The 21,574-nt window shown below is 45.8% G+C and overlaps 2 protein-coding genes across 13 annotated transcripts in view; one reads left to right on the top strand and one right to left on the bottom strand.

The window, feature by feature from the left end:
• The window catches only part of CNNM2 (cyclin and CBS domain divalent metal cation transport mediator 2), a 142,447-nt gene extending 140,444 nt beyond the window's left edge, over positions 1-2,003 (top strand). For both annotated transcript variants that reach the window (XM_045803018.2, XM_087862744.1), the window contains 2 exons: positions 142-326; positions 1,027-2,003. In XM_045803018.2, the coding sequence (XP_045658974.1) occupies positions 142-326; positions 1,027-1,236 (395 nt within the window). In that variant the 3' untranslated portion in view covers positions 1,237-2,003. The remainder of the gene's footprint in view (positions 1-141; positions 327-1,026) is intronic.
• A 10,359-nt stretch (positions 2,004-12,362) lies between these two features.
• Positions 12,363-21,574, bottom strand: part of NT5C2 (5'-nucleotidase, cytosolic II) — an 86,183-nt gene continuing 76,971 nt past the window's right edge. For all 11 annotated transcript variants that reach the window (XM_045803019.2, XM_045803020.2, XM_087862745.1 and 8 more), the window contains 9 exons: positions 19,837-19,920; positions 18,786-18,827; positions 17,621-17,728; positions 17,280-17,346; positions 16,281-16,451; positions 14,917-14,968; positions 14,748-14,808; positions 14,443-14,619; positions 12,363-13,787 (listed from right to left, as the gene is read on the bottom strand). In XM_045803019.2, the coding sequence (XP_045658975.1) occupies positions 13,551-13,787; positions 14,443-14,619; positions 14,748-14,808; positions 14,917-14,968; positions 16,281-16,451; positions 17,280-17,346; positions 17,621-17,728; positions 18,786-18,827; positions 19,837-19,920 (999 nt within the window). In that variant the 3' untranslated portion in view covers positions 12,363-13,550. The remainder of the gene's footprint in view (positions 13,788-14,442; positions 14,620-14,747; positions 14,809-14,916; positions 14,969-16,280; positions 16,452-17,279; positions 17,347-17,620; positions 17,729-18,785; positions 18,828-19,836; positions 19,921-21,574) is intronic.

Raw genomic sequence — 21,574 nt, 5'->3', positions numbered from 1 at the left:
CGACGCTCAGGCATCTGGCATAAGTTGATTGAACTGGTCTGTTGATGACTACTTTTTATTATTTGGATAATTAAGAGCTGACTTGTTGGTTCTATCTACCTCACATAAAAAGGTTCTGGGGTTTGCTTTCCCCTTTTCTAGGTGAAAACAAGTCACCCCCTCGCCCCTGTGGCTTGAACCACTCAGACTCTCTGAGCCGAAGTGACCGGATTGACGCCGTAACGCCGACCCTGGGGAGCAGCAGTAATCAGCTCAACTCTTCGTTCCTTCAAGTCTACATCCCTGACTACTCGGTGCGAGCCCTTTCTGACCTTCAGTTTGTGAAGGTAAGCCAAGAGCCGTGGCCTGGCCGGGCCTGGCCACCGGAGGTGACCCCCCACAGCACGTTGTCGGTGCCCCAGCCCTGCCCCTGGGCTTCCCCCTTGTCATTTGGGTGTCCCACCTCCAGCTCCTGTGCCCAGCCGAGACTCAGGCTCGGGGAGACAGCCCTCTCCCGGGCTCCGTCAGACCCGCTGCCGGTCAGATGCGGCTTTGTCAAGGAGGGAGAGCTGGAGAGAGAATAAACCTTTTCCAGCAAGTCCTGATGAGCTTGTGACTCTAGTGAGTCCGGGTGGTCCCGGAAGGGCTGAGATCGGAGACCCTGCAGACTTCCTGAGATGGGGTGGGAAGAACCCTCTGCTACTCTTCTGTCCCGAGCGAGGGTTCCTTTCTTAGTCTGGAATAAGGACGTCTTCTGAACCGAAGAATGAGCCAGCTTCAGCTGATGGAAGCCTATCTCCATTTTCCAGTCTCTGTGAAATTTTGAGACGAAAAGTTGGAAATGGCTTATATCAGTAAAAACTGACTTGTTCGCCAGAGTCCACTTGAACTTGGATAGTGGCTCAGTTTATCTTCAAGGATGATCCTTTCTTAGAAAAACTATGCGGGTCTCGCGGGGGAGTCTAACATGTAATGTGCTGTCGAGACAAGAACACCTAAAAATAAGCGTTCTCTTGGTTTGTCTCCTGTACCGTCTTGTGGCCCCAGATCTCAAGACAGCAATACCAAAATGCCTTGATGGCATCCCGGATGGACAAAACCCCTCAGTCTTCAGACAGTGAAAACACTAAAATTGAATTGACTCTTACGGAGCTGCACGACGGGTTGCCAGACGAGACCGCCAACCTGCTCAACGAACAGAACTGTGTGACGCACAACAAGGCCAATCACAGCCTGCACAGCGAGGGGGCCATCTAGGGCGCCCGCCGACCCTCACCCCCAGTCCCAGGGCCCCAGGCCGGCTGGCCGTGAATCCCATTAGTGTGAGCTTGTGTGCCATGCTGCATCCTGCAACCTCCTGAGACCAAAGACTTTGTCCCCTTCCCGGAAGCCGCGGCGGAGGACAGCGAGGGCAGGAGCGGGAGCTGGAGGTGTGACACCAACGGCTAGGGCATGGCATTCGAGGTTTCGGAGATGAACTTCCACCCAGATAGAATCATGTTTATTTTTTCAGTTGTACCTTTTATCTTTATTCACTCTTCTCCTTCCTCAATTTGCATGAAGTTGAAAATTGTTGCGGTTCCTCCCTCTCCCCCCAAGAGATCATGTTTTTAAACAGTGTCTTTTGCAGAGTTTTACATTGTTCTGTCTGAACTCTGCCGTGACTCCATGATGTGACCCGAATCGAATGGACTCGCTCCTCCCGCCCTTCGTGGCCCTTCTCGGCCCTTCTCGGCCCTCCTGGGCCCTCCTCGGGAGGGGCACGCCTCCTCTGGGCCCAGTGGGTGTCGCTGTGGAACTTGAAGGATGAATGAAGAAAACTGTGGCTGCAGACCTGCCAAGTCTGTCCCACTGTGGGGCGGAGCCTGGGGCCCCGCCGTCGCCTCTGTGAGCTCAGTGTTGTTTTAAGTTAATGTTTAACCGTGTCCCTTTCCCTCAGAAAGGTTTAACATTTGCTTGGAATGTGATTTTTCCTCCTACTCTAAGGAATTTTTATCACCAAAATGAATGTTAATGAATTTGAAGCCCATGGTTTATCATTGGCCAGAGGCAAGGTGACTTCATCCCGCGGGTCCTCCAGCCCGGATTCTGCGGCCCAGCCAGGCCTCCTCCCCAGCCCAGCGCCCCCGCCTCAGAGTGCCGCGCCCACCTCCCCGTCCTTGCTTGTGTTGACCCAGGATGCTGCTACACAGATGCCAAATGGAATCTTCCACAGGGCCTTTGAGTAACGGCGCGGTGTGGCCTTCAAGCTCCTCCCCCCCCACCGGGATGGACACAATTGTCCGAAAAGGAGTCGGGCGGCCAGCTGCGCTCTGTGCTCCGTGCCTAGAAGGCGTTTCCACACCCAGGTGTTTAAAGGAGGGAACTCTGGGGACTGCCGGCCCCTGCCCCTCCTCCCAGGGAGCCCAGTGTCCCTCTTCCCCTCTGTCCCTGGGCTCCTGGGGCCCAGCAGTGGCTGTGTTCCTCGTCCAAGGACCTCTGTGCCTCCCGCCTCCAACGCGGCCGGTGCCGGAGAGGCTGCCTGTCCAGCCCAGGGTCGGTTTGGCCCCAAACAGGGATTCAGAAACCAAATGTGTGTTGTGGCCATTTCGTGTGTGTCTCCGCCTTATTTTAATAACCAAATTCATCACGTGTAGTGAAAATGTCCGGAGGTACTTCTTGAGTGACCGAATCCTTAACCATCTCATCTGTTTTAAGTGTTAGCCCGAGGGATATGTGCATTTTGTTGGCAACGTCCGTTCGTACACTGAATTACTGAGCTGAGTCCATAGTGACCGAGCTCGCGGGGAGGCTTGCCCCTCCGTGCTGGCCCGGTTGCTAGCCAAGAAGATAGCCTTTTCTCCACTGGGTCTCACTGAACGAAGGGAAGCCCCGGGCCAAGCAGCGGTTTCCTTCTCCCTCCTCAAGGTAGGACTGTGTCCCCCAGGTTGGGCTCGGGGTGGAGGGGAGCTGTGGCTGGGGAGCGGCCAGCAGCACACGGCCTGCCTCCCGGAAAGCGGGTGGGTGGCTCCGGTGTCATAGGCCCGTTTACCACAGTATTTCCTCCAGGATGTCTGTCCTGGACGGTCTTCCTCAACCCGTGCCATGCCCCTTAGGGAGGGTCACGGGGGCGCCCTCTGAGGGGGTGCCTACTGCTCGCACCCAACCTGCCGTGTGCACGGGATAGATAACGTGTGCTCTGTAGCTTAACGTTGGTGGGACCCGCACTCCGAGTATCCCCTTTTATAAACAGATCCGTCCAAGTTCAAAGGTCTCAGTCTCTAACACGCATCTAGCCGATTCTAACACGCCCACCCGTGTGGCGTGGGAACGGGGACTGTCCCCAGGGTGCGCAGAAACCAGCGTTCCCCCTAAGGAAGTGAACCCTGGGTCTTGCAAGGGGAGTGACCCCCAGCAACCACACCCCTACTCCGGGCCCAGACAGCGCTGGCCTTCCTGGTGGTTTGGTGGAGCCTGGCCTGCCACGCCGTGGTTCCTGACTTGCGGGGTCTCTGCCCCCTCAGCCTCTCCCCTCTGATCTGCTTTTCCACACGCGGCCTGTCTCAGGGTGCCTTGCTCCTGGAAGGAGCTTCTGGAATCAGAGTTAATGTGTTGGGTCTTTTTCAGAGCCCCACCGCTCCTTTATGACCCTAAAGCTCTGGAGAGGCGGGGGTTCCAGCTGCTGGCTCCTTGACCTCAGAGCGAAACCGAGAACTTCCCAGCACGATCATACCCACGCAGTGCGGCGGCCTTGGGAGACGTCCGCTGTGAGGTGCTGGCGGGGGTGGCTTTGCGGTGGGGGCTCCTACTCCTAGAGGATGAAATTTTAGCCTCCCAAGTTTGTATTTATTTTCTCCACACCACTCATCAGCTTGGATTACTCCTATCTTATAACAACAGGGAGTCGAAAATAATTCCTGGCTATAGTTACATCTGCTTCGGGGAAACCTCAAGACCCTTCAGATCACACTCGCTGCCTTGAGTGATCAGATTCTCCTCCCAGGCCCTGCTTTCCCTCTGGAAACTACCATCAGGCTGTTGAAGGAGAAACGCTGGCTCATGGCTTCACTGGGCAGCACAATGGTTTTGGCTTAGGAGTTCCATGCAATTCTATGTCTATATAAAGGGGAGTCTGGCAGAGAAAGACCATCAAATATTTGAGATCGCCATGTGCAGTGGCCAATTCTTAGAATTACACTACGGCTGGACCATCCTGGGGCTGCTGGCTTTGTAAGTGTAGAGGGGAGGGGGCTGTGAAGCAGACACAGGTGCTGCTGTCTTGAATGCTCCTAGAGCCCTGGTCAGACCCAGCGCCTGTCTACAGTGGCTTCCGTGGCCCCTGCTTCGAGCCCTGGCTCTGTGGAGCCAGACAGAGCCTCCTCCTGCTTCTGGCCACGGTAGCATCCGAAAGGTTCCACCTGAAGCTGGATCCCCAGTATCGAGATGTTCGCAGGACAGTCTGCTTTGTCTTTATAAATGAGAGGGTTTTTTGCGTTGTTTTTTTTTTTTTTCCTACTACCATTCAGGTTCTTTCCCTTTATTTCTCTCTGTTCTGTATTCATCAGGCAAGTCCAAAATCATATATTTAAACTTTTAGGAAAACAGAATGTTAAGATTTGTATGTACATGGATATTGGGGTGCTAGTCAACTAGTTTAAGTCTTGGTTCTTGCGTGATTTGCATTTCAGAGGGCACACCACTTAACTCTGTTCTTTCCTCGGTGCTCATGCTGACATGACTGGCTTCCCCACGTGGGAGGAAGTAGGGCACCTTGCCATTTTCTGATGTTATTTTAAGGAACTTCTGTGCAGAGGTTGACTGCAAACTCCACATGAATATGGAACATTAACTGTGAATAGATTTACCTGTGCTGTCCCCAGTACCATCTGACTAAAGGACCAGCTTTGCCAAGTCTAGGAAAACAGCGGTAGATACAAGTAGAACTGCGTTTGCGCTGGGAATGGAAGTAATAGGAATTTGGGCTACGCAGGGACCGTGAACTTCTGCCCTCAGATTCTCTCAGGTTGAGGAGCAGACCGAAGGAGGCCCTGGCCGATCGAGCCTTTGTCCTGGCTGGTCAGAAATAAGAGCAAACCGCAGCCCTCTCATCTTCTGAAAACCAGCCAACGATCTGTGGCCGTCTTCACCTGTCCTGGGCCAGGATCCCAAGATTCCTCCAGGGTTTGTCGGGGTGGTCCCCAGCAAAAGACTCACCTGGGCTGGACAAGAAGGGTGCTTAACAAAGCAGCAGCTGCCAGGGAGGGTTGGCTTGGCCCACACTGCATGACCCAAGTTCTCAGGTGGCCTAAGCGACAGGAACAACTCCCGTGTCGATTTGGACCCCAGAGATAGGTTTTTCTTGCAGGGGGTTGACTGAGCTGGCAGTTCAGGGTGCGGAGGCTTCTGGGGTGCCAGTGTGGTTTCTGAGGACAGTTTCTGGGTTGGGTTTGGTTCCACTGTAGGCTCAGGGCTAGTGGTGCTTCTGTCCAGCAAGGAAGGACCTCTGCGTGAGTTGTAGATTAATCCAGAGTTGTTAGGGATTTAGAAAATTAAGTATGAAAGTGGTTTGGGGTGATACAGAAACTCTCCAAGGTAAATTTATCAATGAGCAACCTACTCAGTGGATTTTTATATCTCAGGGCCATTTACAGATCTTGATCTTTTCATAGTTCTTTTGTATTCAAGTGGGCTGACAAGAGAGATGAGTTCAGAGGACTCTTAAGATGAGGTTCATTTGCCTCCAGTTGAGGGTCAGTGGTGCACCCTTGCCACGCTTGCTGATGTCCCTGTCCCTCAGGCTGTGGCAGTGGGCCTTTTCCCTCTAACGCTTGCAGGCATTCTTCCTGCAGTGAATGCTTACTTGCTGGTTTTCCTTCTGCCCTGTCTGAAGGTTCCAGAGTCCCTGGTCAGCCCAAGGGACAGAAGGAGGTGATGGCAGTTCACAGCAACTGCAGAGCTTGGAGCAGCTTTCGTCCCGCCGTCTTGGGCTGGCTTCTTAGACCTTTGCAGTTGGCTCAGCACACGTAAGCTTTCGGTCTGTGTATGCTGCGGCCACTGACCTCCTTTCACCAGAAGTGTTGTAGATATCTTTTGATGGGAAATACCAGGCTGTACTTGAAGCAACATAGAAACAGAGGTTCTAGTAGCAAGAGAGTAAAGTTCTAGGAATTTGTATACCAAGGTTTTTATGTACACAGCTCCAACACGTACTGTAAGAAAGGCTTGAGTTAGTCCATGTCTTTGAGTTTGGATACCTGCTTATGTTGAGTGTAAACATGAACTGGAAGAATGGCTTGCCTCGCCTGGCAGGGTATCTTCTGGCATTTGCCCACATCTGACCAACACGGATTCACTTGGGAAGTGATTCTTTTGGGGCCAGATTCTTCTTCAGGTTCACCTGGGGGAGAACTATTACAGAGACCTGGTGGGGCTTGGGTGCCTTCCCTTCTTGTTGGAGGCCCAGGCCGCTTGGTTTCCACAGCTGCTCTTAGGCTCCCGGAGCAGAAGGGAGTGGGAAGGAATAAGGCCTCAGGACTTTCATTCCCCAGAGAGTCCCAGCCTAGCTTCTGATTCGTCATTCCCCGTGTCTGAAGTCTGCTGTGAAGGTGGAGTGTGTCAGTCCATTGACTTCTCTTATTTCTGGAGTCTTTTAAATCTACAAATGTATATGCTTTATTTTATATTATTATTTATTATGTACATATGCCTCTACTGTTAGTACATTGTGACTGAGATATTTTCTAGAGCCCCTCATCCATGGAGCCTAGGGCTGTCTTGTCCCTCGAAGTGGGTGAGAAGGCAGTGGTTTCTTTCTGTTTGTCATAAAGAGGTTGCTGCTCTTACGTCAACCCGAGCATCCCCGGCCCTTTTGCTGGGCTACCACTATGCCTGATGGGACTCGTGTTTGGGATGCGGATGGAGGCAGGTCTCCTATGTTACGGCAGGGCTCTCAAGTACCTCCGGGAAATACTTAGGGGTTGTTTCCTGGTGACGGGGTCTCTTCTCTAATGGTACAGCAGGGCTGTGAGACCAGAGCCGCCTTCCTCACTCCCACCCTCCCAAGCCAGGTTGGCAGACTGGCCCCACAACAGTGATGGCCTCTAAATTCCCCCCTTGGATTGCAGAATCCATCCCTCTGGACCATGGGAGCTGCGTCCCCATCTGGGCTTCTCAGGCCTTTTCGTGGTTTTGAAGCCCAATGCCAGCATTGCCTTGGCCCTCAAGCCCCTGCTTTGTGTCTGACTTTCATCCCCCTCAGCCTTTACTGTGTCATAGTGTACATTTCATGCTTTCCAGCAGAGAAGTTTTCCGAGCAGTGTTCAGAGCTGTGTACGTAACCCTCAAGCAGCACAAATGACGTGTGTAGGTTCCGTGAGCTGATTGTCATAATTAATGCATTTTATAATTCAAATGATGTTGTAGATTTACAGTCTCTCCTATTTATTTTGTACCAATTTATTTGTAAATTTTGTGATTGTTTTAAAAGGTTTTTGTTCATTTCTATTATTCTATTTAGATAAATGATGATTTTCTGTTCACCCTTCCAGCGGATGTGTGTTCCCTTCCCCCTTCCATCTATACACCCACCTCAGTCCCCTGCCCGGTAGCATGGCTGTGCTGGTGAGAAAGCTGGGGTTGGGTGTTGGCATGGCAACACGGCAGGGCGTTTCTTTGGACACACAGCACAAAGTGTTAGGTTACAAGAGAGGGATGCCAGCACCGTGCCTCGGCCTCGGCCCCTGCCCCCGCCCTGGAGTCGGGCACCACCAGTTCCAGGGGTGTTCTCCTTTGCAAGGATTCTAGTCCGTCAGAGCACTGTAGTCAAGGACCGGGAGGGCATCCACTCAAACGGCCTCACATTTGCCACTCAGTCACTAACAGCACACAGGTCAGCTGGGCAAACGTCCAGGCTGTTTTTTCCTAGGCAAGACCAGAGGCCTCCTTCAAGCCTCTCCGCTGGCTCTTGAAGAGGAGAAGGGCTCTGTAGATCCTCTGCTCTGCGAAGCCGAGGAGAGAGGTGTGGTAGCCGGCACAGATGGTTCACTCTCAAGTTCAGAACGTCAGGCCTGGGCGTGGTGAGTCGCGTTCAGATGCTCTGAGGATGCAGTGGGCACGCGCCTTCCCTGATAACCCCGGGTTGGGGCCCCCATCCTCTACATCACCACTGCTCTTCAGGTGAACTCCTGGTTCCTTCTTACCTGCGTCACTCACGTGCTACCAGACCCTGCAAATCTTCTGGTGCAGCTTCCCAGCCCCTTTGTGATGTATCCCTAGATCATGTCTTTCTGGAATCCTTTTTCCCTTCCACTCTCTCTTACATTCCACAGAGGATCATGCTCTTGGTGACTGGTCCCTTATTTTCCCCACTGTGTGGTTTGACCGTGATGTCTACAGTGTGTTTTACTTACACCTGCCCTGTGGATGGGGACAGTTCAGTGAAGAACTGCTGGCAGGCCTGGCTTTAAGATGCGCCTGTCCTAATCACCACACCCCCCCCCCAATGGTTACCCCCAATTTTTGAAAGTAGAATGGGGCAGATCTGTATTCCAGTGAAGTGTTACCTTCTTGGGAGCCTGTTGGCTTTCCTTAGAAGCAGAGAAGAAAGCAAGTAGGGCCAGGGAAGGAATTCTCTGTCCACATCAAGTCCCAGATGGCTATTTCTTTTTCCTGCTTTACTACTTTGTCTAGATGAGTCCTGGGTTCAAATCAGGCAATTCCCTAAGAAAAGTAGAGGTGATTTTTCCTGCTGTTTAAGTTTTCCCTCTGTATCCATGTGTCCATTCGTCACGAAGTTTTATCATGAAAAAATCTCTGGGGTTCCTATATTTCATACAACAGATTGTGCTCCCCAGCACTTCTTATCAATTCAGCACTTCTGAGGGCAGAGAGAGTGACCGACCAGAGGGTCTTATAGAGAAAATGACTGGTATGAATTGAATGAATGACCTTTTTCATAACCTGGAGTTGAATTCTGAAAACTTTTTATGCTTTTTGAAAATAATGTAGTTTAATGGCAGCAGTTCTTCAGTAGAGCCAAAACACTGAATTAGATTAGATGGCTAGTAAACTCCCAGGTTTTTTTTTTTTTTTTTTTTTGGTAAGGCTGTTTCATCATTTTCCCTTCAAGATCCTGACATCTGTGCTCATACTGTCACATCCACAAACAAAGGAATTAAACCTTTATGGGGCCCTTTCTCTGACCTTCTGCTGGCATGCCATCTCCCCTGGTGGAGGACTCCAAGGCCAAAGGATACAAGGGGAAGTTGTGGGAGTTCTTCGTCAAAGTGCTTTTCCTGCTAGGAGATTCAGATCGTGAAGTGCGCAAACAGGAGGCCAGCACAGAGCGGGAATGTTGAGTGTGAGCCGGCTTCCTTACGATTCTGCTACACCGTTGACTTGAGGGCAGTGGGTCCAAAAATGAAGTTACTTGCTTCAAAATACCCACAAGTCAAAGATTACCTCTGGTGAGAACCCGCCCTCAAAAAAAGACTGGATATTTAATAAAATTTTTTGTTTTTAGTGTTGGAAAGGTTTCCTTGGCAAATACTTCCAAGTATCTCAGGAACTTGTGAGACTCAGAAGGACTATTGCTGTTTTCGTGGGAAGAACGTGCACTCAGCCGCTTGGGCTCTAGTGCCTGTGGTGAGGTTTGTCTTGGCCCGGACTCTTCAGGCCTCGTCTATAGCCCGGCCAGACATGGCTTTGGGAAGAGCTTCATGGGAGAGCAGACCATTCAGGGACCTATTTGTGCTTAATATGATTCCTGATACAATGTCTAAGCCACCTTTTCTCTAGTAATAAAATGAAGCAAAGGGATCTTACTTTGTAGGAAGAAACATAAACCAGACCAAAAACTGGTTTAAGTTAGAAAATAGAAAGTACTTAGACGTACAGTAACAGAGTCAGCAAGCTTGAGATAAAATGTTTCACTGGCAGTACTTTTTTGTGCTAGAGGTCTTCCGAGGAACTTCAAAATACTGCATATACTTTATTTTTGAAATTGCATATCTTTGTTGGAACAAGTCAGATTGCTGTGGCTTTGGGATGAAGCTGTGTCTGATGACAGGGAGAAACGGGTGAGATTGCCAGGTAACACAGATGTGTTCATTCTGTGAACAAATGTTTTTTTTTTTTTTTTAAAGAACTTGCTTTCTCTTTCTATATGCTCAACAGTGAGAGAACAGTGAAATGCTGAACCGCGTTAGTGGAGGTGGAGGCTGGGACGATGTGGGTTTTATTGGAAGTCACCCGGCTCTGCTTCCTCGCTGCTGAGCATGTTCTCCCTGCTGTTTGGGGGTAGTGTGTCATTTTTCTTCTGTTTGTAAGGCTGCTTGGGTAGCTCCGTGGTAGAGATTTCATTCTAAGGGCCTCCCAAAGTTGTGTATCATTTGAAATTGTTCCATTTGAGAGAAAACTTAGAGAAGAGCCCTATGCTGTAGTCACCAAGATAAAAATGTCATGAGAAACCTCATGTATTGAGTATCGAGATAGAAACTTCTAAACCAAGTGAGGAAATGGGCCATTGACTATATGGCGATAGCTGCACCATAGTTACCGTTTTTCCCACCATCAAAGAAAGGTTAAATAGTTTCCATAACACGGACTGTGTACAAGGCTCCCACCCTTAATGCAGACTTAGAGCTGCACTTACTTGCCTCAGGCTATTTGTGGTGAATAAGAGTATTTTTAAATGCTCTGGCAGCCTTGGAAAAACTGCCGGGCTTTAAAGTTGTTGACAAAATATTTCTTGAATAAATAAATCTGATTTAGAAATATCTAAACATGAACAAAGTACTTTTAAGTCTGACATGTCACTGCAAGTGGCTTTTTAAAGTAGCTGCTTAGAACCAGTAACATGACTAAAGGATTTGTAGCTCCAAGTTATTCTGGTTCTATTAAGACCCACTTCTAAAAGCACCTTAGAAAGGGTAGCTCAAAGTTCTTGCTTTCTTACTTTAGGTCTCAGCACAGCTATGCTTATGGTAGGAGAAAATCAAAGTCTAACAGAATTACTAAACTTTCCTGGCTTTAATTTTTCGAAATCTGCTGACCATCTTTGTAGAAATGAATGAATGGGGCAAGTCCTCTTAAAAAGGGAACCCCCTTACAAAGGGTCACAGGTGTGCTGCAACTGTGACCAGCTACTGGGTGTGGCAGGGTCCCTAAGATTGGGAGTTCAGTCTAACACCCCAGAAGGGGTGTCTGGTGCTTTTCAAATACCCAGGGAAGAGATTTTGGGAAATCTGTGTTCTCATAGTCTAACATGCCTCAGTTTGAAACAAAAACATTAAGTTCAGCTTCCTTAACTGTGGGCAACAGAGAAACTCACTTTCATGTTTTAGCAAGCCCGACTCCATCTGCCCTGAGTGCCTGCCCCTGGACCGCCTAATTCCCTAGCACACTCTTCTAACAGCAATAATATGCAGAGAAGCAACACTCTGTTCTGGGTCTCAGATGCTTACGGATTGAATCCTAGCTCTTTCTTTAAAATAGATTTTGGTGGTCCCGAAGAAAGCTCTGACCAGCAGTGGAATTCTTCCAACTGTGTGCTTTTTACTGCTCGATCTTAGGATCCACTGTCAGACATTTGGCTAAAAAGAAATGCTTACAAAGATAAGATCTTATGTGGCTAACAATACAAAAAGTGTGGTAAATTGAAAGCAAAGTGCTCATGATGGTCCTTGCTCTAAAAGGGAAAAATACATAAATGTACTATTAGAAGTTAGGCTCTGTAGTTGTAATAAGTCCCTTCAAAATTATTTGGCTGTGAGCAAATTTAAGACTGTGTCAAACTGGGCATCATCTCCATCTTGAATGAGAATCATAGCTGGGGTGACAAACATACTAAAATTTAAAATGGGGACAGTATTTATTAAGTGCTAGTTTCAATAGCATTTGTAACCTGATTTTTAGGATTTGAGGGAGCACATGCAAGTGGGAGGGAGGGGCAGAGGGAAAGACTCAAGAGGACTCTCTGCTGAGCGTGGCGCTCAATACCGTGATCTGAGCCGAAATCAAGAGGCAGCCACTCAGCTGACTAAGCCACCCAGGTGCCCCAGTAACCTGATTAAAGTAGCAATATATTCCTAAGGGATACCAGTTAGAATGTTTAACTTAATGTAAAGCCCATATATACTGAAAGTGATGAGGTAACATGGTCTTAGCTATGTTACTGAACTGTGTTCCCTTACTATAAAATCATTTTTAAAAAGCCTTACCTCATAGTCCTGTACCAGCAAACTTCCCGTGAAAGTTGTGAGGCCCTTTAGGTACTGTAACTATTAGTCATGCCAGACTGCATTCCCTTTACAAGAGCGTCAAACCGATGTCACTAGCCAAACCTACACCCACCTGAAGACCAACCGTTATTACAGTTATGCTACAGGAAGGGGTCCAAGTCAGGATTAGAAATATTATACTTTATTGAATTCTAGAGCCGCTAATCTACCCTCTGTGTTCACCAGTGAGAACGGAAGGAGTAGATGAAGGGTAAAGTACAGGTCTACACTACTGCTGGAACTGCCGCGGCCACTCGGACTGCGCCTGGGAGGCCGTCCGAGACCCGAAAGTACACAGTGACGGTCCAGTCCTGTTCAAAACAAGTGACTGCTCTTGGGATTCGGAATTCACTCACACTGATCGTGCCCTCTGCTCCAGTACGGTTCTGACTTACAGAGCCCTCTTCCCATCTTCTACAGCTTGGCTCTGAACTGCAGCTGTCCACCCTAGTGGAAAGAGAAGACTGCAACTCTGGGTAGCACGAGCCACACTGGCCCACACTACAGAATTCACTCAGTTATGCTCTAATGGAAGGAGGTGGTTCCTCCTTTTCTTTTCATGGGGCTTGCGCTTTCTTCCTCTTGCAGCTAAATTCTATAGGTTGATCCCAGATGAGAAAAAGACTTTCTGATAACAAGCATTTCTGCTATCAAAAATATGTAAGAAGAGCTGAAAACTTGTACCTCAAAACAGAATCACTCACTGCAGTGCCTTCCAGCCCTACAGCAAACCCGATACTTGTGCAAGGCCGCTGAAGCCCCCAGTCTGCCCAGAGGCACGGAGGACACTTCAAAGCTTATAAAAGGAATCTTGACCTTAACAGAAGACTACATTTGATAATGGAAACAATATATTTCTCCACTGATATACAATACTGTGTAATGCACTGAAAATTTCAGGATGGATTTTGGAGTAAGAGCACAATTTATAATATAACATCATTTTTGGACCTCTTCCCAGCACCCTTACTCCACTCTGAGACTCTTCACCACCTCGGGTGTCTCCAGTACATACTGAGGATGAAACAAGACAAGGAAACAGTGTCACAGCCACGATGGTGCCATCTGCATGCAGGTCAGCCCGGCTTCACCCTTACTTTTCTTTAGTACAGACTCCATTACAATTTGAACCATCTGCAAAGAGTGCAAACAAAACTAAAAAGTATCTCTCTATGATTAGAATATTTTAAAGTCTTCAGAAACTTTCCAGATATACCTTTGACGGGGTTCCCCCACCCACCGCTAGAACCCATCCTTTGCTCCTGTGAGTCCTGCCAGGCTTGTGTAATGGGTGCTCAGTTTTGGTTTTCCTCCTTATTCTTCTTCCTCTTCCTCCTCTTCATCATCATCTTCATCATGGCAGTGTGTAATTTCCTGGGGGGCCAGTGGGAAGAGGTTGGGGGGTTTAATTTCACTAATCGACCGGGTCAGCTGGTGTCGCTTGTAGTCGGTATCTTTGAAGTCAACCGATGTGCGATTCCGGGTGGCAAGAGGGGATTCCATCTCGTTGATATCTACGTGTGTATGCTCCACCGTGGATTCATGAGGCATCTAGAACAAGGTCAGAGGTTCAGAAAGCAGGTGGAGTCAAATAGTTTCCTAAATCCTAACCCCTTCTCCTGCTTGTTAGCTGGCTGTGCAGAGGCCCAGCCAATTTAGATACTAAAGCATCTTCTAGAACTGTATTTTTCCTCTCTTCTTCAACCCTTAAAACTGTCCAGATCATTACAGCCGGAAACTAGAAAGATGGGGGAGAAAGATTCACAGGAAAAAAAAGTCCTGAACTATATAGATCAGCACTAAATAAGAGAAAAACAGTTTTTATATAAATGCTAACAAAAGAGGAAAGTCTTCACTACTCAAACTTTTAATACACTTCTGAGTAAAGTTATACCACCCTACAACATTCGATCTGGATGCTACTTTCTCAGAGATCCCTTTGTGCAACCATGTAACCTGCTCATGAGCTCTTGCACAGTACAAAGAAAGGACCCGGGCTCAGCTGGGTTAAGCATCTGCCTTCGGCTCAGGTCATGATCCCAGAGTCCTGCTTCTCCCTCTGCTTATGCTCTGACAAATAAAATCTGAAAACATTAAAAAAACAAAACCCCCAAACTCCTGTGCCACCCCACAAACCTGGTTTCAGATCTCAGCCTTAAAAGTGTATCTTAATTGTAAATACTAGCCTAAGACTGTATTAACTCACCAAGACGTGGGCAGCTCTGAAGAGGTAGCTGAACGGATAATACAGCAGGTTGATGAAAGATGCTGCATAGAGATCAGCATATCGCATCACCTGACTGGCAAAGAGGGTCTGCCGGGAGCCACTGCGAAACAGGCTTCCCATCATCCCATAGCACATGTCCATGTCATGAGTTACTTTCTAAAACAGAAAAGATTGAATTCAAATATTTACTGAGTGCTGGCTATGTGCCAAGCCCTGTATAATAGAAGAAATATAAAAAACAAAACTTGATCTTCCAAGTTTTCTCCCAAATCCCATTTGGATACCTTAATACGCCTCTGGATGGAACTAATGTCTGGGCGCTCGTTGCTGCTGCTGTCAAGATGCCTGGAGACGAAAGAAAACACCACTGAAAATCTCTAGAAAAGACATCCCTACACCTAGGTGATTCCCAAAGCGGTAGAGGGCTTTTAGGGAAGAAATGCAGAAACTTACTTGTAGAGTTCAGCCAAGAAAATATCCAAGCTCTGAAGCTCTTCAAAAAGTGCTGAAGTTTGGAAAGAAAAGAAAAATGTTTTAAAGGCTGCAGACAGGACTGACAAGTAAGGGTACAGGTGCGTGTTCAAAATGACTTCCTCTCCTGCCCTCTTCGGGATCTGGCAGCAGAGGAAAGCCTTGATTTCTTCTTTATGCCTTTCCTCCTATTTCAACACCACTGGCTACAACTCTCCTTTCCAAATGGATGCGGACTCTGAGCTTACAAAGTGCTAATTCACGTGCCATCTCCGGTGGGTCAGCAAACAACTGTTAACAGTTGTTTTCAGATCATCTTCAGATCAGAGAATGAAGAGTAGGTGAGGTGTCTGGAGTCACAAGTCCAGGAACTAGAGCCGAATCAACTAGTCTACAGAATTTCCTAGGTAGAAAGTTGCAAATGGGGATGAAAAGCTAGTCAGAAAATCCCACTAAGGACAAGCAACAGGCAGTGTCTGTTGCATGCTTTTGAGGTGTTCCAGTCCTTCTCAACCTGGTTCCCCAAAGAGAATAAAGCCCTAATGGATCTATTACATACAACAAATTTTATCATTTTTGGGAGAACTGAAAAATCATGCAAATCAATTTCTCTGTTTGGTGGTTCAGATGAAGAACAGTGGCTGAGAAAGGCTGTTACTTGTATCCTCTATAAACACACATTACACCTCAGTTAAGTCTCAGTGAAGTAGGTATTAGCCTCATTTTCACATCTGAGGAAACTAAAGCACAGGGTGTCCTAGTAACTTCTAAGGGCATTAAGTAGTAGGGCTGGAGTAAGTACCCGAGGCAGTACCTTTCCCCGTGCTGTGCCTGATGCTAGCAAGGACTAGCTGGAGAACTTACATGTCAAACATCTTTACCTAACTAGAACTACAGCTCAATTCAGCATACAGTTCAGAGAATACCATTTGGTCTCATTTTCTGAAAAGCAGGAAAAAAAAAAAGACGTATTACTACTCTGAGCCATCAATGCCACCAAACTACAGATACAGGCTCGTGGCAGAGAGACTGGAACTAGTATGTGTGGTTGGAAAATATGGGACAACAGAGGAAAGTGGAATTCACAGTTTAGTTCCTACAATAATAGAACTCAAGATAGCAACATTCTGGGCTTAACTGGGAAGGAATTCAAGAAGGCCGAACAAGATAACCTCCCCTATTTCCTGAAATTCTGGAGTTCTATACCATACCTGGCTAGAGGGAAGTATCCAAATACCTTGGGACTACCTCTGCCCCTTTCTCCGCACATACAAAGTAATGAGCTCATTAAAGAAGACTGATTCCTAGCTGGCCCTTAGCATATAAAGATTGTAATGGCTCCTTACCACTCTTATCGGTCCAGACATGCAGCTCCTGTGCAAGTTCAGGAATCACCAAGAAAGTTCGCCACCCTTGCCGTTTCTTTGATTTTAAAATGTCTCCAAAAATGTGATCTCCGATATACAAAATGTCCTTGCCCTTGGCTCCCAACAGGTCACAGACTGTATCTGATGAACCTGAAATGGTGAAATGAACAATGGGAAAACAAAAATGTCTCCCTGTTAAAAAACCATCATTCTAGGTACCATCACCATTAAATACTGTACTAATTTTATTCTTACACAAGGAACAGACTAGGTAAAGGGCTCACCTTTCTTAAAGACCCACCACTGTTTTCCTTTCATCATTCCTTTTATTGCCTCTAAGGCAAGGCCTTCAGCTCCACTGTGCTAACCAGAGCTCCTGATGGCCAAATCCAAGAGCAACAAAACCACGTCTCAGCATTAGTGAATCTAACCCTCCAAAAGTACCACCACCATTTCTCATCACAGATCTGACAATGTGGCTTTGTTCAGTTGTTTCTCACTGCAACATAATCTGCATATCTGTGTCCATAAAGGCTCCCTGAGGATCCCTTTGAGAACCGCCTCAAATAGGTAAAAGGATGAGGAAAAACTGATCCTTTTAGGAAAATCAAAGATTCATTAAGTCAGGGCGCCTTGAGTGGTACAGTGGGTTAAATGTCTGCCTTTGGCTCAGGTCATGATCTCAGGGTCCTGGGATGGAGCCCCCATCAGGCATCCTGCTCAGCGGGGCATCTGCTTCTCCCTCTGCCCCTGCCCTATGTGTACACGCTTTCTCTCTCAAATCTTTAAAAAAAAAAAAAAACCACAAAACTCAATAGGTCATACTAACAACTTCTCAAACCCATTCTCCCCGACTCCTATTGCATTAGTAGGTGACGGAAGCGTTCACCTCCAGTAGACAGTATCTTCAGAATAATAAAGAGTATAAGTGGCACTATGCCAGGAGGACACCAAAGCAAGGTGAAATCTGTGACTTACCTCCTGAGTAGACAATGCCATGCTGTAAGGGGCCTGTGTAGGTACCAATTTTCAGCTTGCCAGTCTTCTGTGAGGAAAGAAGATGGACTTTGTAATATTTACTGTTCAATCGCAATTGCCAACCAAAATGCGATTTGGACAGGCAGCTAAATGAACGGCACTTTTGAATTATATTCTTTTGGCTTTATGTGGCTATCTCAAGATGTTTAAAACTTAGATTAAATTTTTTTAAAAAAGCTATGGCCAGTAAGTTAAAAATACCTGTTTCCTTGGGAGGAGTAAGAGTGGGGAAAGGAGAAATAAGAACACGAGCTACCAGACAGATCATCCTCTCGACTTACAGTATCCACCTGACGCAGCACTGTGCCTTCTCCAAAAAAGAGGGGCTTCCGCGCATCCACCAAGATCAGGTCAAAGTAGGACTGCCATGGTCGATGCGAACTCCCAGGCTGATGAAGATGAGAAAGCAAAAGCCAAAACATCACTCCTAACCTTGAGGCACTAATGCTTAATCTCACTCAGATGCAAGGAATGTAGACATATTAAGTACACCCAAAAGATCCCACTATTTTGTTAAAAACATTGTGTCGTCTTATAAGTCACATTCTTTTGGAAGCAGACAAGGTAAAAACATAAATTTACACATTTTAAATCATTTTGTCTAATTATTTCACAGCAACTTAACATATGAAGGAAAGTGTGCTCACACTCTGAAATGGGCTAACAGAGGCAAAAAGGAGCCAAGGAGAGATGCAAATCAATACTCGAGACAGATTAAGAAAAGAGGCAGATCAGCATTAGAACTGAAGTATACACACTAACATGGAACTATTACTAGCAAATTTCATTGGTTATGTTCTCAGAATAATGGCTCTAGGTTCACATCAGCCTTTGGCTCACACAGCAGGCTTGTCACAGCGCTAACCTAGAAGTTATGCCCACTATTTCCATCCTGAAACCATGGTATTCAACTTGTAAAGTCAAGCTGGAGAGCAATGCCTGCTGTGCTTCTGGGCGATCTCAAAACAGACTTATGGATATTTACTCAAACCCACTACTAAAATCTCACAAGTATGTGACTAAGTTGCAATGAGTATTCCCTAAATCTAAGTATAGTCTTACTGCAGGAATGAAGACTTCTCTGCTAAATAGCAAAGCTAACAGTTCTCTTGGCACAGCACTCAGCAATAACTAAGCAGATTCCAGAAGTTGTCAAGAATATATATATTTTCTGTTTCTTTTAATCACAGATCTTCCTCAACCAGAAAATTCCTATCTTCGCCACACAAACTTACCAGATCCCATCACACTAAACACAAATACCTTTTATTTCTGTCTAGTTTTCAAAACTCTAGCAATGTTAAACTATACTAGCTTCTGCATTACTTCCAATGTTAATGAAGATTTCTAGATGAATTCTGACAATTCCCTTATCTCAATATTCCAGGATGACTAAATGCACTCATTATTACGAAAAGCAATGGTCTATTAAGTTACATGTGGTACCTTGGGGCCATGTGGGAAATCAAACAGGTAAGTCATAATTTTCTGGAAAAAAAAAAATCCAACATAAGGTTCATATACTATTTTTGCAAAAGACCTAAAAAAAAAATCAAACCCAGGTTTTTCATAAGACACATCTTTTTCAATATAGGTTTCATCACATTCTTGTTTCCTCTAAGTTTATGAAATCATGACTGCTAAAGCCAGAAATTAATGCTTCATCAAATAAAAGCTGACATTCTCAGTAGGACATAGGCTTCTTCTGGGACATATTTGCACCCTTCATCCATATACCCTTACCCAAATTCTCCTAGAGGACTGGAACATACATTTGGAATGGTGTCTGAGGTAAGGGCATCTAGAAAACTAATGATTCACATGGGAATAATAAACCTTGGCCTCGCAACTACTGTTCCTAGATTAACCAAGCCCACGAACCGTTAGATTTGTTGGCTTGTAAGACTGCTTACTCCAGATCACATTTCTAAATCAAGATTTTACATAAAGAGAATTGGGGAGCGCTGAGCTGCTTGTTAGTACTATAAACTTGTAACTGTCTTAGCAAAAGTAAGATGAGGCCAAGGAGTTAAATCGGCTTTCTATATACTTTAATCATGGCAAAAAAATTTCTAAGTTATAAGGTAGTACATTTTGATGGCTAAGAGTCAAACCATCTACTGCTGTCTGGCTCCCAACAGCAGGGAGGGCATTTATACTTGTGCAATAAATGTGTGACTTCTCGAGTTTATATAAATGATGCACTAAAGAGATATAGAAGCCATTTTAATCAGCACAAATGTTTTAACCTCCAAATTAAAACCTTCAAGTAGCCAACTGTAATCAGGGAAAATAGTCAAATGAAATATTGAGAAAAATCTAAGAACCACTCTGATGTAGCCCTTATGCCATAGATATTTTTTTCACTCTGCTCTCCAAATTTCTGAAATGGCAAAAAACTACCCTCACTTAACAAAATACAGTCTTCATTATCTTCGCAGTTCTTTAGGCCAAAATAATTCCTCTGTATAGACAAATATGAATATTAAGCACTTACATCTGTATATTTATAGTCACTGTTGGTGGCAAGAAACACTTTCCCTACTTCCTTCATTCGGCTCAAAAGCAAAGGCAGTTTTCCCTGCAATGCAATATGATGATGAATGTAACACTAAAACACAAATATATACTCATTTACACTTGGACTTTTGTCCACTGGAATAAGAATAGGGGATGTCCTCTAAGGGCTGGTTAGTTTCAGAATTTTACATTTAAAAGACCACATTATCACTATGCATGAATTAAGTATTAATATATATAGTATACATGGTATATATAATGGATAGGTTTATTTATAAAATTATACATATAGATGATATGCTTATTCAATATGCTTATTAAAAACACCTCGGGATACCTCGTTGACAGTGGAGCACAAGACTCTTGATCTCAGGGTTGTGAGTCTGAGTCCCACGTTGGGTGTAGAGATTACCAAAACAAACAAAACTCCAAAAACCTTAAAAAATTTTTTAGAAATAAAAACATCTCTACCTTCCTCATGTCTGCCTCAGGAAAGAGTTTAAATTACTTTGTAATCTCAGACTATATGAGGTACGTAAAAGGTCAGGAAAAGCTGATTTTGAATATTTTATTTATGGTAGAGAACGCATGCACAAGCAGGAGCAGAGGGAGAGGGACAAGCAGGCTCATCCGAGCTCCATCCCACGACCCCGAGATCATGACCTGAGCCGAACTCAAGAGTCAGCACTTAACTGAGCCACCCAGGGGCCCCAGGAGGAGACGATTTTAAACATCACCAGCAAAATACTCTACATGGAGAGTGTAAGATATGGCTTCACCAAATATACTTTTGTTTTATAAAACACCGTGCAGGATGCAGCCTAGAAATGCCCAGACCCATCTCCAGATACATGAGGAAATTCTAACTCCTGATGTCACCAGAAGGAAAAGCAGCTTTTCCTTCTCTCACAGTAAACAGGTTGTTCTTCACTCAAATTCTCCTGGACCTCCTGAACCCCTCAGTATTCTCTCGTAACAACAAGAGTGGAAGTGGGGGTGGAAACAGGAGGTACAAAGACTAAAAACAATAAGAAATCTGTACCAAAGTACTTCGAAAAAATACTATATTCTGTTACTCTGTGAGAAAAGGAAGTCGTATCTCATCTTGGAGCTATGTATGTTTCCTTTTTATTTTAAAATAATTCCAGGGACTCCTAGGTAGCTCAGTCCATTAAGCATCTGCCTTTGGCTCAGGTCATGATCCCAGAGTCCTGGGATCAAGTCCTGCATCGGGCTCCTTGCTCAGCGGGGAGCCTGCTTCTCCCCTTGCTTGCCACGCCCCCTGCCTGTGCGCCTTCTCGCTGACAAATATTTTAACAACTATAAAATAAAATAAAATAAAATAAAATAAAATAAAATAAAATAAAATAAAATAAATTCCAGACATCAGGTTGTGATCTCAGGGTTGTGGGATTGAGCCCCACATAGGGCTCTATGCTCAGCACAGAGTCTCCTCGAGACTCTCTCCCCCAACCCCTCTGCCCCTCCCCCCCAGCCTGTGGGCACACACTCTCATCTAAATAAATAAACAAACAAATAAATAAAAGCTTTAAAAATAAAGTAATTCCAGACTTACAGTGTATTCAGTATATTCTTCATCTAGCTTCTCTTAATATTCAGATCTTACACAACCATAGTAAAAAGATCAAAACTAAGAAATTAACATTGGTACAATTCTATTAACTACATATTTTAAAAATCTTTCAAGGTATTTT

The sequence above is a fragment of the Ursus americanus genome, chromosome 6 (genome assembly GCF_024610735.1).
Source record: "Ursus americanus isolate L20-20 chromosome 6, mUrsAme1.1.p, whole genome shotgun sequence".
Classification (NCBI taxonomy): domain Eukaryota; kingdom Metazoa; phylum Chordata; class Mammalia; order Carnivora; family Ursidae; genus Ursus; species Ursus americanus.
This window is presented reverse-complemented; position numbering and strand designations above follow the sequence as displayed.